Below are 17,228 nucleotides of genomic sequence, written 5' to 3' on the forward strand. Positions count from 1 at the left end.
CATGTTTTAAGTTTTTATTATGAATATTTTTAAACATACCAAAAGTAGAAGATTAGAACAAATATTATGTACACACCATACACCTTCAACTCACATTTTTCATAAACACTCCTACCCACTTCTTCCCACTGGATTATTTAGAGGCAAATCACAGAGAAGTTATTATTTTCATAAATATCTTAGTATAGTGTCTCTATCAGTAGACTTTAAAAAACCATAACTACAAAACCATCATCACAATTAGAAAAATTAATGATTCTTTCCAATATTTAGTGTTCAGAATTTCCCAATTGTCTTTTTAAATTTTAATTCTAGTGTAGTTAACATGCATGTTGTGTTAGTTTCAGGTATACAATACAGTGTTCAGCCCTTCCACAGATCTCTCAGTGCTCATCATTAGGACACCCCTGTCATGGTCCAGTGAAAGATAAGAGTCTGACTTGAAGCAGGGGGTAGAATTAATGACGAGAAAGGGACTGATTTGAGACATTGTTCATGAAGACTTTGTCAATCAAGAACAAGCTAAATTATGTTTCATGTAATCCATTTTTCAAAGGCTTATTTTGATTATCTACCAAAAATGAAGCAGTGATAATTTGGCATTTAACGGATTGTTTTAGTTATTTTATGATTTTTCTTTTGTGCATCAGCCTTGTTTTCTGCTGATGTCAGGTAAATGAGGCATTTAGATTAAATGTCTCTTTGCTCTTCTACAGTTTTTAATCGTTCCAGAAGACATTTTGTAATGGATGAAATAGACTATCTGAAGACTTTTTGGTATCGGGGTTTTGTTTGTTTGGTTTTTTGTTTTTGGGGTATGTTTTTAGGAAGCTGAGACACAGGGATTTAAATAGCTTATTATGGGTATCATGCAGCACGTTGGCTTTGGAATCAGTGTCAGATATGTCTGGTTACTACATTTGCCTCATTACTATTGTTAAAAGTACTTACTATTTCTCTGTGAAAGAGTAGGGGGTGAGATGGGATATCATTACCAATTTTACATAAGCACTTAACTTATCCTCCAAATTCAGACTCATTTAGGGTTAGTTCCAGCAGTAGGTACAGCTTTCATGGTATAGTTCTGTGTACCTGAGAAAATATGTTCCTGAAGTGTTTATTTCATTCATATAAATGTTTAATTTCCATGAAATTAAAAAAAAGTAACGTGCTAACCAGCATTTCCAGTGATCTGCTTATCACTGATTTGCCGCCTAGACTGGTCTTAGGAATAAAAGATTGGAATTTAGTCTCAGAGGAGCTACATGGAGCTGTGTTGCTAATTGAAGGTGATGAAGAATGGAGGTCAGTTGCGGGGGATTAAATCTTAGCCTCACGCCTTACTGCTTGCTTGCCTTAGGGGAATTTACTGAATTCTCTGTGCCTCTGGCCTTGTTTGTTTCATAAGGAGCCTGACCCCACCTACTTCTCGGTGTTGTGAGCATTAAATGATACTCTACATGCAAAGCGTTCAACTGATACTCTATGTGTAGTACTTTATAGGTGTGCAATGAATATGGTCTATTATAAGCAAGGTTAGTCAAGGAAAATTTGGATTTGCATTAAAGATAAGTTCCTGCCTGGGGCACCTGGGTGGCACAGTTGGTTAGGTGGCCAGCTCTTGGTTTCAGCTCAGGTCAGGATCTCACAGCCCTGGGATCAAGCCCCAACTCAGCCGGGAGTCTGCTTGGGACTCTCTCTCCCTCTCCCTGCCCCTCCCACTTGTTCTCTCTCTTTCTCTCTCTCTCAAATACATAAATCTTTAAAAAAAAAAAAAGAAAAAAAGGTTAAATTCCTGCCTTTAAAGAATTCATTTTAGTACAGGATTCCTGGTAAGCTAATATAACAAGTATCTCTACTTCATTTAGATTGGTTTTTTTGTTTGTTTGTCTGTTTGGGGGGTTTCTTTTGTTTTTAGAAATGTGTCTTTTGTGGAAAATAAGGTATCTACACAAAAATTCCTATATTCCTAGACGTGTTACAATGTAAATCTTTCAGGTATCCTATTAGAAGGGTCTGTCTCCCAGATTTTCTTATTATTTTAATTGGTCCTTTGAAAAAATACCATCATGTTTTTGTTGTCTTTTAACTTAATGCTTGGATCCTCTGGCATATAAAAGGATTGCTCATAATGTAGGCAAGCTTTCTGGCCTTCGATTATTTAATTTTGGAAACATTTTGGATCAGTTCCCATCATTGGAGAAAGAGGTGAAACGGCCCCTCATCAGAGCTATGTATAAGCTTGTAGCTCTCCAGCTTTGAAACTGGCGATAAAAAACAAAATATCTTCCCCTTCTGTCTGCTAAGTACAGATTTTTTTTCTTAAATGTAATCCTGCCCATTAGACCTTACAGCAGTAAAAAATGAGCCATTCGCATGACTTGTCACTTGATTTTGTTGTTGCTTCCCTGGAAATGTTGCCTCCCTCGTTCATTCCTTGGAATATTATATTAAGTGATACAGGGTTTGCTGGCTGTGGAATTTATTGGTGTTGCTCAGGGTCTGGTACTTTTCAGCATAGTAGTCTTTCAGCTTTATTTCCCAAACTTACTAATTTTTTTTGAGAGAGAGAGCAAGAGCCGGAGTTGGGGGGCTACAGAGGGAGAAGGAGAGAGAGAATCCCAGGCAGGCTCCATGCCCAGCACAGAGCCCAACATGGGGCTTGATCTCAGGACCCTGAGATCATGACCTGAGCTAAAATCAAGAGTCGGCTCCTCAAGCAATGGAGCCACCCAGGTGCCCCCTGTAATGTTAACGTAGGCCTTCACCTTTGAAAGCACGGATTTGTGTGGTGGTTATCATTGCAGTCGGTTGCCAGTGAGTGCCTACTGTTTTGGTACCAAACCAGGACCTTTATATATATCATCTCATTTAATTTTTACAATAACTCTATGAGAAGTGTTACTATACCCATTTGTAGTCTAGGAAACTGAGGCTCAAGAAGGTAAATAACTTTTCAAGGTGGCTGGCTGGCTCAGTCAGTAGAACATGAGACTCTTGATCTCAGGGTGGGGAGTTCAAGCCCCATGTGGTGCATTGAGATTACTTAGAAGTTTTTTGTTTTTTTAATTTTTTAATTTTTATTTTTTATTCATTTATTTGACAGAGAGAGAGAGAGATTGAGAGAGAGCCATCACAAGTAGGCAGAGAGGTGGGGGGCGGGGGGGAGCAGGCTCCCTGCTTAGCAGAGAGCCCGATGTGGGGCTCGATCCCAGGACCCTGAGATCATGACCTGAGCCGAAGGCAGAGGCTTTAACCCACTGAGCCACCCAGGCACCCCTAGAAGTTTTTTTTTTTTTTTTTAAATCTTTAATTAAAAAGAGAAGTTAAATAACTGTTACTGGACATAAAAAGAACCAGGATTCTGCTCGCGGCCTAACGGACTCATACTGCCTACTATTGTGTGGTTTATGCCACGCTGCCTTTCCAAACTCATTCTCACCGTAAACATCTTATTAGTTTTGAAGTTTTACGTACTTATGGAAGCATAAATATATACATACGTAGGGAAGACAAAAAGACTATATGCCAAAAAGTCGTGGTTATCTGGATGGTACGTCTGATTTTTTAAATATTTTTTCTTTGTATATTCTATACATATGAACATGCATTATTTTATAATAAACATTTTTATGTCACATATGAACAGTAATTGAGATATGACATTTCTAATTGTTGCTTATTTCTAGATCAGCTGGCTTCATTTCCTCAGTGGAAGTCTAGTCACTATGATGTGGTAGTTGGTGTGTTGTCTGCTCGCAATAACCACGAACTTCGAAATGTGATAAGAAGCACCTGGCTGAAGCATTTAATACAACATCCATCATTAAGTCAACGGTAGGTTTTCTGAGTTGGCACTTGCCTGATTAACTGAGTAAATGTTCTGGAAGACCTCTCCTGAGACAGTCAGAAATGTTAATTTAGGCATGTGGCCGCTCTTCCTGGAAGAAATGGCTATTTTATTTTGCTTTCCCTTCACATAGAGTCACAAAGTTCTTAACGGAAAGATAGTTAGGGGAGAATATATTCATTGGTTAACATATTAGCATTTATAGATACCTAGTTTGTTTTGTTTTTGCTTTGATTTAGAATAGTAATTCCTTTTTTTTTTTTTTTTAAGAGAGCAAGAGTGAGCAGGGAGAGGGGCAGAGGAAGAGGGAGAAAGAATCAGAAAGAACCTTAAGCGGTTTCCATGCCCAGCACAGAGCCCAGTGCAGGGCTGGATGTCACAACCCTGATGTCATAACCTGGGCTGAAATCGAGAGTTGGACACTTAATCACCCAGGTGCCCCTAGAATAGTAATTCTTAAAAGGTTCTATTCCAGGGGCACCTGGGTGGCTCAGTGGGTTAAAGCCTCTGCCTTCGGCTCAGGTCATGATCTCACGGTCCTGGGATCAAGCCCCACATCTGGCTCTCTGCTCAGCAGGGAGTCTGCTTCTCCCCGCACCCTGCCTGACTCTCTGCCTACTTGTGATCTCTCTCTCTCTCTCTCTCTCTCTCTCTCTCTCTCTCTCTGTCTCTCTGTCAAATAAATAAAATTAAATTAAAATTTTTTTTAAAAAAGTTCTATTCCAGAATAGGTCTCTGGTTAGACATGTTTGTGTCTAAATACGCTTTTTACCAACTTCACAGAGACACACTGAATTTTTCCTGTTCTGTAGTGTTTTTTTAATTGTGTGCTCTGCAGTGTGTAGCTCTTTTTCCTGCCTGCCCTTCCAGGGCTGAGCTTTGGTAGCACATCTCATGTTGGTGTTAGATGGCTCAGTTATTGGTTAGGAGCCCAAGACCTTAGCAATGAGACCAGCCTCTGAAGATGACATCATGAGGGGCTAGTGGAACAGAAGCATAGGAGACTGAACTTTTAGTTCTGCGGAGACACTCAGATGATGGGCAGTTCTCCATGGCCCTCTTAGGATTGCATTACACTGGCACATTTGGGACTGAGTAGCTACACAGTTGCAGCATTTTCTTGTCATCAGTCGTGAACATTTACAGATTTCCTATCTTATTCATAGCGGCTTTCATTCCTTTTCAAGACAGATCTCCTTGGTTCATGATCTCAGTGATAATAGTACCGATAAACTAGCAAATGAAAGGCCTTGGACTCCTCACTGCTGGCAGAACCTCGTCCAAAACCTGCACTTCCTACCTAGCCTTTTCTGTCCCAGAGAATAATGACCCCTCTCTGCCTGTTGCTCAGAAAACCCTGGTGACTATGTTATAAATGAGGGAGTGAGTCCCTCTTATGGGTCTTTAAGGATCTGTCCAGCATGGCCGCAGAAGGTACACTGGGAGAGGCCTTTGAGATTAGATCTAGTCCACTCCCAAGTCCTAGAGAAGGAGGCCCAGTGCACCACACAGAGGGCGGCCACACAGGAGGAACGTCCAGGGAGCAGGCTCAACCAAGCAGGTGGCGAGTCCACAGTGGAGCCCCCATGGGTACATGCCTTTACGGGGGTCACAGGGGTGTATACAAGCAGGAGGAGGGAGGGGATTTCACTGTTGTGTTCGAATGTCACTAGGTGAGTGAGGGAGGGCCAGAGGGGGATCTCATGGCAGGGACCAGCTTTATCGCTCCAGTGTATCAGGTCACTTGGGGAGGATGCTCATAACCTCTTTGTGAGGATGTTGAGGCACCAGGAAAATAGGAAATTTTAAAAATTTGTACTACATTGTTATCTTGATTTCTTCTTTCTCTCACATGCCACATCCAACCCATCAGCATGTTTTCTTGGTGCTACCTTTCTATATCATCCAGAATCCAGCCCCTTGCCACCTCTACCACTACCATCAGAACCACCACCCTCTCCCCATTAGGCCACATTACCTCTCACCTGGATTCTTGCGGCCTCCTCTATCTGGATTTCCTGCTTCTACCTTTGTTCCCCTATATTTTATTTTCTGTGCAGCAGCCAGAGTGCTTCTTTTAAAATTCATCAAATTACGTCTATTTTCTGTTCATACCCCTCCATTGGCTTCTCTTTTGCTCAGAGTGAAATACCAAGTGCTCACTGTGGTCTTTGACCTTATCAAAATCTACTTCCCCTACACTGGTGAACATTACCGTGCTTCCATCATACACTAAGTGTGCTTCTGCCTCGGGGCCTTTGCACTTACGGTCTCCCCTGTCTTTATCACTCTTCCACTGGACAATCCTCTTGGTTCACAGTCTCACATTTTTCAGCTCTCTGTTTAGAATTCACCTTAGCAGGAGGCAGCCCTTTATTAAATAGCACCTAACCCCTTTTCCCTCTCCATCCTCCCTTACTTGACTTCGTTTTTCTTTATAATACTTATTACCAACTGGCATGTTTATTATATTTAGCTTTGTGTTTTAAATAATTTGTCTTTCCCCCACGAGAATATAGTTTCGTGAGTGTAGGGACTTTAACCTTTTTTTTTTTTTAATATTTTATTTTCAGAGAGAGAGAAAGAACACAAGTGAGCAGGGGAAGGGGTTGAGGGAGAGGGAGACAGGGAGAAAGGATCTTCAGCAGGCTCCACGCACTGGGTGTGGAGCCCGACATTAGGCTCAATCCCACAACCTGAGATCCTGACCTGAGCCAAAACCAAGAGTTGGATGTTCAACCAACTCAACCACCCAGGCACCCGGGGAATGTTGCTTATTTCACTGATGTATTCCTAGTACTTGGAACCTTACTTGGCACAGAGTAAGACACTCAACAACTCTTGAGGGAATGACTCAGACTAAATGTAGTGAGGAAGATTAACATTCAGATAGTCACGAGTCATTTATTTGCCATCATAGCATTACTGCTTTAAATTTAGTAAGCTTGGGGGCGCCTGGGTGGCTCAGTGGGTTAAAGCCTCTGCCTTCGGCTCAGGTCATGATCTCAGGGTCCTGAGATCGAGCCCCGCGTCAGGCTCTCTGCTCAGCAGGGAGCCTGCTTCCCCCTCTCTCTCTCTGCCTGCCTCTCTGCATACTTGTGATCTCTCTCTGTCAAATGAATAAATAAAATCTTTTTTAAAAATAAATAAATAAATAAATTTAGTAAGCTTGGTGATTTGTTCTATAAAAATGATGGGATACTTATATAAAAATAGATACTAGCCAAAAACTTCTTAGGGCAGAGTAATTTTGTGAATCTAGTAAGAGTATTTAAGATAGCTTTAAAAAAACTAATTTGTTAAATATCTGCAATAATTTAGTCAGCAAACTTACTGATTTCTGTTTATACTTTTATTCTAAGTGCTAGTTGTTTACAAATGGGTATTCTGCCTTAATTGGCCATTAGTAAACGAAATGTTTGCATTTCTGTGGCTTCAAATCTTGCATTTCACTGAAGGAGCCAGATTCCACATACACTTCCAGGACATTATTTAATGAAAAGCCTTTGTAATAAAATTAATAAATTGTCAATTTCACAAGTAACTATTGAGTATCTTCTGCATGCACGTAGTTTACTGCATGTGGTAGAATGCAAAGATAGTTGCCATAGAGTCCCAGTCTTTATGGGAGCTTGAAGTTTAATAGAAGGAAATAGATGTAACAGTATAATAAAATGTTATACGTGCTATCATATAGATAAATAGAAAACAGCCTGGAGTGTTTGGGAAACTCCAAACAGTTCCATGTAATTGGAACCCTGGGTTAGGGAGGGGAGTTGAGAGGAGGGTGTGGGTGAGTGAGATGAAGCGCTTGGGAAGGAAAGTGGGGCAGAGAGACAGGGTTTATGAGGTAGAGAGAGGGAGGCCATCGAGCCTGGGGCAGGCTGTGGCCAGGCCCTGCAGAACAGCTGTGGGGACAGAGGCATGGACTGCTGAGACCTGGCTAAGCGGCTGAGGGGCTGAACTGAAGTGTGACCTTAGAAGAAAATGAGGTAAATAAACAGCAAGAGGGAGAGGAGGAAAAGGAGTCGAGGATGATTGCTAGCTTTCTAACTTGGAGAATAATGAGAATAACTTGGAGAATACTCAATCAAGGCAAAAACACTAGATGAGAAGAGCAGGTTTCATGGGAGAGAAGTTCTGCGGTGGGTATGTTGAGTATGGTACCTGAAGGCAATAGTGTGCTGGTTAAAGTTTACCAGCTGGCTCTCGGAAGCATACCAATTATGTGTACATGTGCATATGTATGTGTTCTCTCTAAGTTTTACTGATATAAATGATGTATGGTGCGTAACTGACAGATAATAGCATACGTGATACTCTTTATTATAAATTCCATGTAGCGAGCTGATTCCCACGAATGCTCCCATTGTTCTAGACCTTTGTATCTAACCAATTGCATGTTGTGCCTGACAGGAGTGCAGTTTGGACATAAATATTTTCTTTAAGATAGAGTAAAACTGAAGTGACAGCCGAGATATATGTCAGAACTTTACTCTTCATCGGTAAAGTCAGTGACTTCTTTGTTGAATCAGGTAATAGGTTTTGAATAGTGGAAGGATGGTTCCTCAGTTTTTTGTGCTATTCACAGTGGGGTGGCTACAGACACATCACTTTTTTCTTTTTATTTTTAATTCAAGTATTATTAATATACTGTTACATTAGTTTCAGGTGTACAATATAGTAATTCAATAATTCTCTACATTACACAGTGCTTATCAAGATAAATAGACTCTTAATCTACTTCACCTGTTTCTCCCATCCCCTCCACCCACCTCCCCTCTAGCCACCACCAGTTTGTTCTCTGTACTCAAGAGCCTGTTTTTTGGGGGACACTTGGGTGGCTCAGTCAGTTAAGCGTCTACCTTCAGCTCAGGTCATGATCCCGGGTTCTGAAGTCGAGTCCCGCATCAGGCTTCCTGCTCAGCGGGGAGCCTGGTTCTCCCTCTGCCTACTGCTCTCCCTACTTGTGCGTGCACTCGCTCTCTCTTTCACAGTCTGACAAATAAATAAAATCTTTTAAAAATAAAATTAAATTAGGGGCGCCTGGGTGGCTCAGTGGGTTAAAGCCTCTGCCTTCGGCTCAGGTCGTGATCCCAGGGTCCTGGGATCGAGCCCCACATCGGGCTCTCTGCTCAGCAGGGAGCCTGCTTCCCTTCCTCTCTCTCTCTCTGCCTGCCTCTCTGCCTACTTGTGATCTCTCTCTCTGTGTCAAATAAATAAAATCTTTAAAAAAAAATTAAATTAAATTAAATTAAATTAAAAAATTATGAAGAGACTGTTTTTTTGGTTTATCTTTTTTTTTGTTCGTTTCTTAAATTCCACATATAAGTGAAATCATCTGGTATTTGTCTTTCTCCAAATTATTTCACTTAGCATAATACTCTATCTAGATCTGTCTTGCTGCAAATGCCAAGAGTTCATTTTTTATGACTGAGTAATATTCCATTGTATATGTATATACCACATCTTTATCCATTCATCCGTCGATGAACACTTGGGTTGCTTCCATATCTTGGCTACTATAAATAATGTTGCAATAAATACAGGTGCATATATCTTTTCGAATTAGTGTTTTCATTTTCTTTGGGTAAATACCCAATACTGGAATTACTGGATCATATGGTAGTTCTATTTTTTTATTTTAAAGGTTTTATTTATTTATTTGACAGAAAGGTCACAAGTAGGCAGAGAGGCAGGCAGAGAGAAAGGAGGAAGCAGGCTCCCCGCCGAGCAGAGAGCCTGATGCAGGGCTCGATCCCAGGACCCTGGGATCATGACCTGAGCCGAAGTCAGAGGCTTTAACCCACTGAGCCACCCAGGTGCCCTGGTAGTTCTATTTTTAATTTTTTGAGGACCCTCCATACTGTTTTCCACAGTGGCTACAGCAGTTTGCTCTCCCACCAGCAGTGCACAAGGGTTCCCTTTTCTCCACATCCTTACCAATGCTTGTTATTTCTTGTCTTTTTGGTATTAGCCATTCTAACACCTTTGAGATGGTATCTCATTGTGGTTTTGATTTGCATTTACGTGAGGATGAATCATGTTGAACATGCTTTCATCTGTCTGTTGGTCATCTGTATGTCTTCTTTAGAAAACTGTCTATTCATGTCTTCTGCCCATTTTTTAATTGGGTTGTTTTGTTTTTTGATGTTGAGTTGTGTAAGTTCTTTATACATTTTGGATATTATCTCCTTATCAGATTTGTCATTTACAAGTATCTTCTCCCATTCCATAGGTTGCTTTTTAGTTTTATTGTTTCCTTCACTGTGCAGAGGCTTTTATTTTGATGTAGTCCCAGTAGTTTAATTTTGCTTTTGTTTCTCTTCCCTGAGGAAACATAGCTAGAAAAATGTTTCTACAGCTGTCATCAGAGAAATTGCTGCCTATGTTCTCTTCTAGGAGTTTTATGGATTTAGGTCTCACAGTTAGGTCTTTAATCCATTTTGAGTTTATTTTTGTTTGTGGTCGTGCTCGCTTCGGCAGCACATATATTTTTGTTTGTGGTATAGTAAGTGGTCTCATTTCATTCTTTTGCAGGTAGCTACCCAGTTTTCCCAAACACTTTGTTGAAGAGACTATCTTTTTCCCATTGGATATCCTTGCCTCCATTGTCATTGATTAATTGTGGGTTTATCTCTGGGCTGTCTATTCTGATCCACTGATATATGAAGACATGTCTTACTTTTTTAAGTTTAATCTTCGTTAACTTTTCCTCCAACGATTTACTTTTTTTTTTTCCTCCATCCCTTAAAGTCAATGAAACCCTAATTTGTAGTGTTTGCTAGTTTTCGTGGTATAAATATTCTCACCATGACCAACTTCAACCAACTAACACAACATCTCTGAACACAGACTTGGGAAAGATATGTAGTAGCATACCATTTTATTTCCACCACCCAGTTATAATAGGTAAATATAACCTCAAGACCATAGGTAGTAGTGAAATAATTAAGAAATGATTAATTTGAGAATTTTCTTTGTTTTTAAAGCAGTGTGTTTCATTGTAAGTTTATATAATTTAATAAAGTCTGTTCTTAATAACTAGCCCACAGAATTCCTGAAGATTTAGCAGGTGGCTCTCATAAGCCAGTAGGAGCAGGTTCCAGCACACCACTGTCATCTGTGGGCCATCTGGGAAAAAATGTTCAGTGGATACATACGGATCTTTTAGGAGATGGGTCCAAACTAGAGATGCTTCCCAAGCTAGTTGAAGTCTTGAGAATAAATAATTGTCCAGGGAGAGCAGGCAGAAAGAGTGAAAAGAGACCCAGAGCCAAAGCTCTGCTTTAATATCTACCGTAATGGGCAGACTTGGCGAAGAAGAGCCAGTGCAAGTGACTGAGCCGGCCACATAGTTGGGGGGAAAGAGCCTTGTAAGGAGACCAGCATTCTTGAACCACAGACCGAAGGGCTGAAAAGTTGTCTGGATTTAGCAGCAAATCAGTGGTTACATTGGTGGTAAACAGCTCCGTATAAGTGGTGGGTATTGAAGCTAAAATTTCTGTTTTATATGAGTGAGAGATGAAAAACTAGAGCCTACAATTTTAGTTCATTCCTTCATGGGACTTCACTAAAAAAGGTGGAGACAAGGAAGGGATGGTCGGTAAATAGAAATGAGTATCAAGACTTCATCGTACTTGTAACGTGTAGGGAAGGAGCCACAGGTTACAGGCTAGGTGTAGGAGAGGAGAGGACCTCTTCTTGAATAGGAAGACTAATCTGGTCTGGAGCAAAAGGATTATCTTCTACAATAGAGGAAAGTAAATAAAGAAGATTGCAGATACAGATATGTTTTTAGGTCGGACTGTGAGAAACTGACTTTACTGTGGTTTGTTTTTAATTGGTATGAGCATTTGCTGGTAGCCTGGCCAAACATATTCATACTCGCTTTGACATAATACTACAGGAGAGGGCTTACCCACATGTCATGTGGTGGTTGGCAACTTTCATTTTGCTTGTTCCTGTTTTGCTAAACTAGAAAAATAAAGTTAGAATAAATATTTGGGTCTTAAAGTAAAAGCTTTGAAATGGGCATGAGGAAACGGGCATGCGCAAAGTGCTGATCGGTATCTGATGGTAATGCCAATACATCTTTCAGCGTGCTTGTGAAGTTCATAATAGGTGCTCATGGCTGCGACGTGCCCGTGGAAGACAGGGAAGATCCTTATTCCTGCAGACTGCTCAACATCACGAATCCGGGTGAGTCATCTTTTTCCACAGCTCTGTGCCTCCGTTTTACAAGTTTGATGTTGAGGAAAAGCTGCTAAGCTGGCTAGTCTGGTGGTCCGCTTTTAGCAGACTAAGATCGAGCTTTCATCAAAATGTACCTTTCATCCTTTTTGACAGATTGAGTGATCACTCTAGCTCTCTGTGAAGAGTCTTTTTAGATATATTTAATTTCAGGATCCAAGAGAGTTTGTTTCTCAGTATGATTCACATGCATCTGGAGATTTCCTTGTGCATAAATAATCCTAGAAAACTGAGTTTTGAACTTCGAGACACCTGCTGATTTCACCATCTTGTCAATTTATAGTAACCTTGATACAAATATTATGAGTCAACTTTCCCTTAGGATTATTGCCTATAACCTCCTACAAAAGAAACAAATAGTAAAAATTTTAAATCTGAGTAATATTTTGTATTCCTTACAGTTAAAGATTTGTGGGAGTTTTGATGATGAAGAAAGATGGTCCTAATCATGTTCCTCTATTACCAGGGAACCAGTTTTAGGACGTTGCTAACTGTGTAAGCAGATGTCTTTCTTTACCAGCATTTCCTGTTATGTTCAGCTATGGTTCGAAGGAAAAGTAAACTTTTCAAAGTCTTAAGTGTGCCAGGTATGACCCCTGGAATTTTAAGATTTGTTAGGTCTTATAATTATGTACACCTTACTCTTACAGGCAATGATAGTGTTGAAAGCCTGGGCTTTCAAGTCAGGTTCCATGGATTTACATCTAGGCTCTGCCTTTTTGAGCTGTGTGACGTTTGATCAGTTATTTACCCCATTTGTGCCTCAGTTTCACCATCTGTAAACTGGGGATAAAAGTACTTACCTCATAGGCATTGACAGGATGAAATAAGATGATACTTACAAAAACTTAGACTCGTTCCTGGGACATGGTACTTAATGGTATTTTAAAGAACCTGCCTTTTATAAAGTTGAGTTTCAGTCAGCTTTTTAAATAAATTATCTGTATTGTATAAAGCTGAGGTTTCTTACTTACGCTCTTTTAGTTAACATTGTAAGGAAAATGTCATGTGTAATTGTGTTTCTGTGAGGCAGTCCGTTAGCTTGTACTAGAGTCCCATAGGGACCATGAACCTAATAAAATGTTGCATTACTGATGATGTAAGAGTAGCCTAGAACAAATTACATTTGAAATCCAAAACCAAATCAAATTTTTAAAAACCTCACCTTGAATTAACCAGACTTTTATTATGTTAAGTGTTATTATCCATTAATAGTAACGAAATGAAGCTATTAATTAATAGAAAATTTTCATAAGTCCAATACCTAGAATAAAAAAATTTTAATAGGTGTAACTAAATTTATATTGAACCTTATTTTATCTTTTTGATGACTCAGATGTCATTTTCATTTTATTTCAATACCTTAAGGTCATCATGAGTGTTAATTAATCATCATGCTCCTCTGAATATCTAGAAGTTTTGATTAATAACATTACTAAAGCAGCAGGACTTCGTGTGTCTAGGTAGCTTGAAGTTCAAGGTACATTTGTTTTTAATAGGTACGTAGTTATGTTATAGTATACTTAACCTATATGCATATACTTTGAATCTTTTATATTTACTGAGTGTATTAAAAAGAAAACATTTTGCTGTCATCCAGTTTCTTTGGAGTCTAGACTCTGTGGCCAGCGCTTGGCCAACCCATGACAAAATGTGTATCCACCTTCTTCCCCCTTCTGCTTATGTATGTAAATGGGTGGGGGTCATCAATTCCAATCAGGCACATTTTATTGAGCATTACTAAGTGTAAAATAACATCCTAGGAATTCAAAGGCAGGGATCCAGATGATCTGCTGGGTGTGGGAAGAAAACTGAATTTCTGTTTATCTGAAAAGAAGACAATGTTATCTATATAAAGACTAAATATATTGGTAACAATAATATATGTGTCTATTTTGTAAATAGGTATATGAGTGTGTGTACAAATGTGTTTAGCTGATGTGGTTGTGTGAGCAGGAAAATTGGAAAACCACAGCTCTGAAAGATACAAAGAACTTTGATAAAATCTTTTAGAATAGGTTTCTATATTACTTTACAAACTAGCACTGATATTCTCAGCCATGTGAACTACTTCGTGTAATCGGTCCGGATTCATTTATGGTAATTGAAAACATTATTTGCAAAGGACTGTTTTTGGCTTCGATTTAGGCAGCTGTGGGGAGTGGAAAGAGTACTGAGTTTGAAGTTCATAAATCTGGGGTTGATTCCTGCCCCTGCCACTTTCCGTGACCTCAGGCAAGTTACTTAACATTTCCAGGCCTCAGTATCATTACATGTGAGGTCAGATGATGCCACGACCACTCAGTGTAGTTGTGAAGTTGTAAATGTGATGGGGCATGGCACACAGTATGTGGTCAGAAATGCTACTCTGATGTGCTTCTCTTTTATCAGTATTATATAGTATTTATCAGTATTTATCAATATTATGTAGAATTTTTCATGTTATTGGAATTGATTTCAAGGACTTTTGTCCTGTGACATTACAAGTATTTTAAATTGCCCAACAAGAAGTAGGTTTTTTGGAATTTGCAGAGCAAGACTAAATTTTCTCATTATTTTTTACTGCATTAGGTACTGTTTTAATATCCCTATTTATCGAACCTTTCCTAATAGATTATTCCTCTATGTCATTTAGACATACACATGCACACGAGTAGTTTTGATAGTTAAATATTTTACCTAGATGTAGCTAAAAATTTCATTCTTAAATTTCAAAATTAACTTATTTTTTTTCCTAGAAGCAGCCATATTTCTGAAGAATTTCCTAATTACTGCCATTTGTGAAAGAATTGTAAGATTATATTTGTTTGGTTATGTAAAACTCTTTCTTATGATTTCCTTAGTTTTGAACCAGGAAATTGAGGCATTCAGTCTTTCTGAAGACACTTCATCAGGAATTTCTGAGGACCGAGTTGTCAGCGTGAGCTTCCGAGTTCTCTACCCCATTGTTATTACCAGTCTTGGGGTGTTTTATGATGCCAGTGATGTGGGTTTCCAGAGGAACATCACAGTCAAGCTTTATCAGGCAGAACAAGAGGTAATGCTTTGTTTTGTACAAGGTTTTCCCCATTTTTCTTTTTAAAAAATACCAGCTTTTTCCTCATGGCATATAGTAGATCGGGAGACTGTATAATTACATCTGGTTGGAAGATTTCCACTTTTCTTCCCTTACTGATTGGATACATTATAGCATAATATAATAATATGCTGGTTTGGGCATAGAATACCAGTGAAAAATAATGTGTTATATCTAGAAAAGAAGAGGTTGGGGCAGATTAGAAATTCCCAACCTAAAATCCCCTAAAGCCTAAGGAATTACAAAAGTTGATAATGAATGTGGAAACTTTGGGACTCTGAGGTATAAGCAAGTATTAGTGTCTCTTCGTTCCAACCCTGAAAGTCTGTCTCTATAATACAAGGCTAACAGCTACTTCAAATGTCTTTTGTAATAAAGATGTTGAGTGACTCAAAGTTTAAAACAACTGGGGTTACTCTCTTCCTGGTATGTAGGGTAATCTGATTTGTTCATGGAGTACATCTGAAGGAGTATATTAGGAAGGAATTGTATTTGAAGAGATCCATTTGTAGAAATCTTGGAGGAATTATACAGTGAATGCCCATGTAGCCACCTAATTTCTACAGTAGTTAACCTTTTGCTGTATTTCGGGGCATCTGGGTGACTCAGTCATTTAAGCGTCTGCCTTCAGCCTAGGTCATGATCCTGGAGTCCCAGGACCAGCTCCACATCAGGGTCCCTACTCAGCTGGGAGTCTGCCTTTCTCTCTGCCCCTCACCCTGTTTGTACTCTCCCTTTCTCTTTCAAATAAATAAAATCTTAAAAAAAAAAAAAAAACCCCAAAAAACAGTTTGCTGTATTTGCTTTATCATATATAGAGTTGTTCAGTGATCTATCTTCTTATTTTTCCTGACTGTATTTCAGAGTCAGTTTCAGGCATCCAGATACTTTGACCCTAAATACTTCAGCATGCATATCATTAACTAGACTTTTTTTTTTTCCCCATTAACTGGGCTTTAATATTTGTGGTTTTTTAAATTTTATGCACAGTGAAATGTACAGTAGTAAAATGTCCATTTTAATATTTGTGGTTTTTTAAATTTTATGCACAGTGAAATGTACATTAGGTCAGTTATTTTTATTTAATTTTTATTTATTTAAGTAATCTCTACACCCACGGTGGGGCTCAGACTCATGGACCTGAGATCAAGAGTCACATGTTTTTCTGACTGAGCCAGCCAGCACCCCCCTTGGTTAATTTAAACTGCATAAAGCTGTGTAACCCAAACTCCTATCACCCTGTCCCACTTTGAGAGGTGGCCATTCCTTTTTTTTTTTTCTCTGTTATCATAGACTGGTTTTGCCTGTTGTGATATTTCATATGTAAATAGAATCATAAAGTACTCCCCTCTGTAAGGCTTCGTTCACTCAACATGTTTTTGTTACTCATCCATGTTCTTGTATGTATTCATGATTTTTCCCTTTCCTTTTACTTTTCTTTTCTTTTCTTTTTTTTTTAAAGTAAGCTTTATACCAAATGTGGGGCTTGAACTCACAACCCTGAGATCAAGAGGGCATACTCTAACCACTGTGCCAGCCAGGTGCCCTGTCCCTTTTCCTCTTTTTAATTGCTGAGCTGTATTCCAGCAACATGTTTATCCATTCTCCTGTTGCTGGGCATATAGAATGTTTCCAGGGTTCTTCTCCTTTATTCTGTTAGTGAGATGAATTAACATCTGTTGATTCTGAAATGTTAAATCAACCTCCTCTTCCTCTTGGTCATGACGTATTATTCTTTTTTTTTTTTTAAGATTTTAATTTATTTATTTGCCAGAGAGAGAGCACAAGCAGTAGGAGCCCCAGGTGGAAGGAGAGAGAGAAGCAGGCTCCCCCCTGAGCAAGGAGCCTGATGTGGGACTCAATCCAAGGACCTCAGGATCATGATCTGAGCTGAAGGCAGATGCTTAATGGACTGAGAGACCCAGGCACCCCTCTTTTTTATATATGTAGATATAGATATATACATATATAGATATAGATATAGATAGATAGAAAAAGAGAAAGAAAGAAAGAAAGAAAGAAAGAAAGAAAGAAAGAAAGAAAGAAAGA

The 17,228-nt window shown here is 39.2% G+C and overlaps 1 protein-coding gene across 1 annotated transcript in view; it reads left to right on the plus strand.

The window, feature by feature from the left end:
* Positions 1-17,228, plus strand: part of LOC111160534 (beta-1,3-N-acetylgalactosaminyltransferase 2) — a 58,437-nt gene that overhangs the window by 9,204 nt on the left and 32,005 nt on the right. The window contains exons 2-4 of the mRNA XM_022523704.1: positions 3,690-3,837; positions 11,952-12,052; positions 14,947-15,140. Of these exons, the coding sequence (XP_022379412.1) occupies positions 3,690-3,837; positions 11,952-12,052; positions 14,947-15,140 (443 nt within the window). The remainder of the gene's footprint in view (positions 1-3,689; positions 3,838-11,951; positions 12,053-14,946; positions 15,141-17,228) is intronic.

This window comes from Enhydra lutris, unplaced genomic scaffold (genome assembly GCF_002288905.1).
Source record: "Enhydra lutris kenyoni isolate GAN:26980312 unplaced genomic scaffold, ASM228890v2 scaffoldscaffold76, whole genome shotgun sequence".
Lineage (NCBI taxonomy): Eukaryota > Metazoa > Chordata > Mammalia > Carnivora > Mustelidae > Enhydra > Enhydra lutris.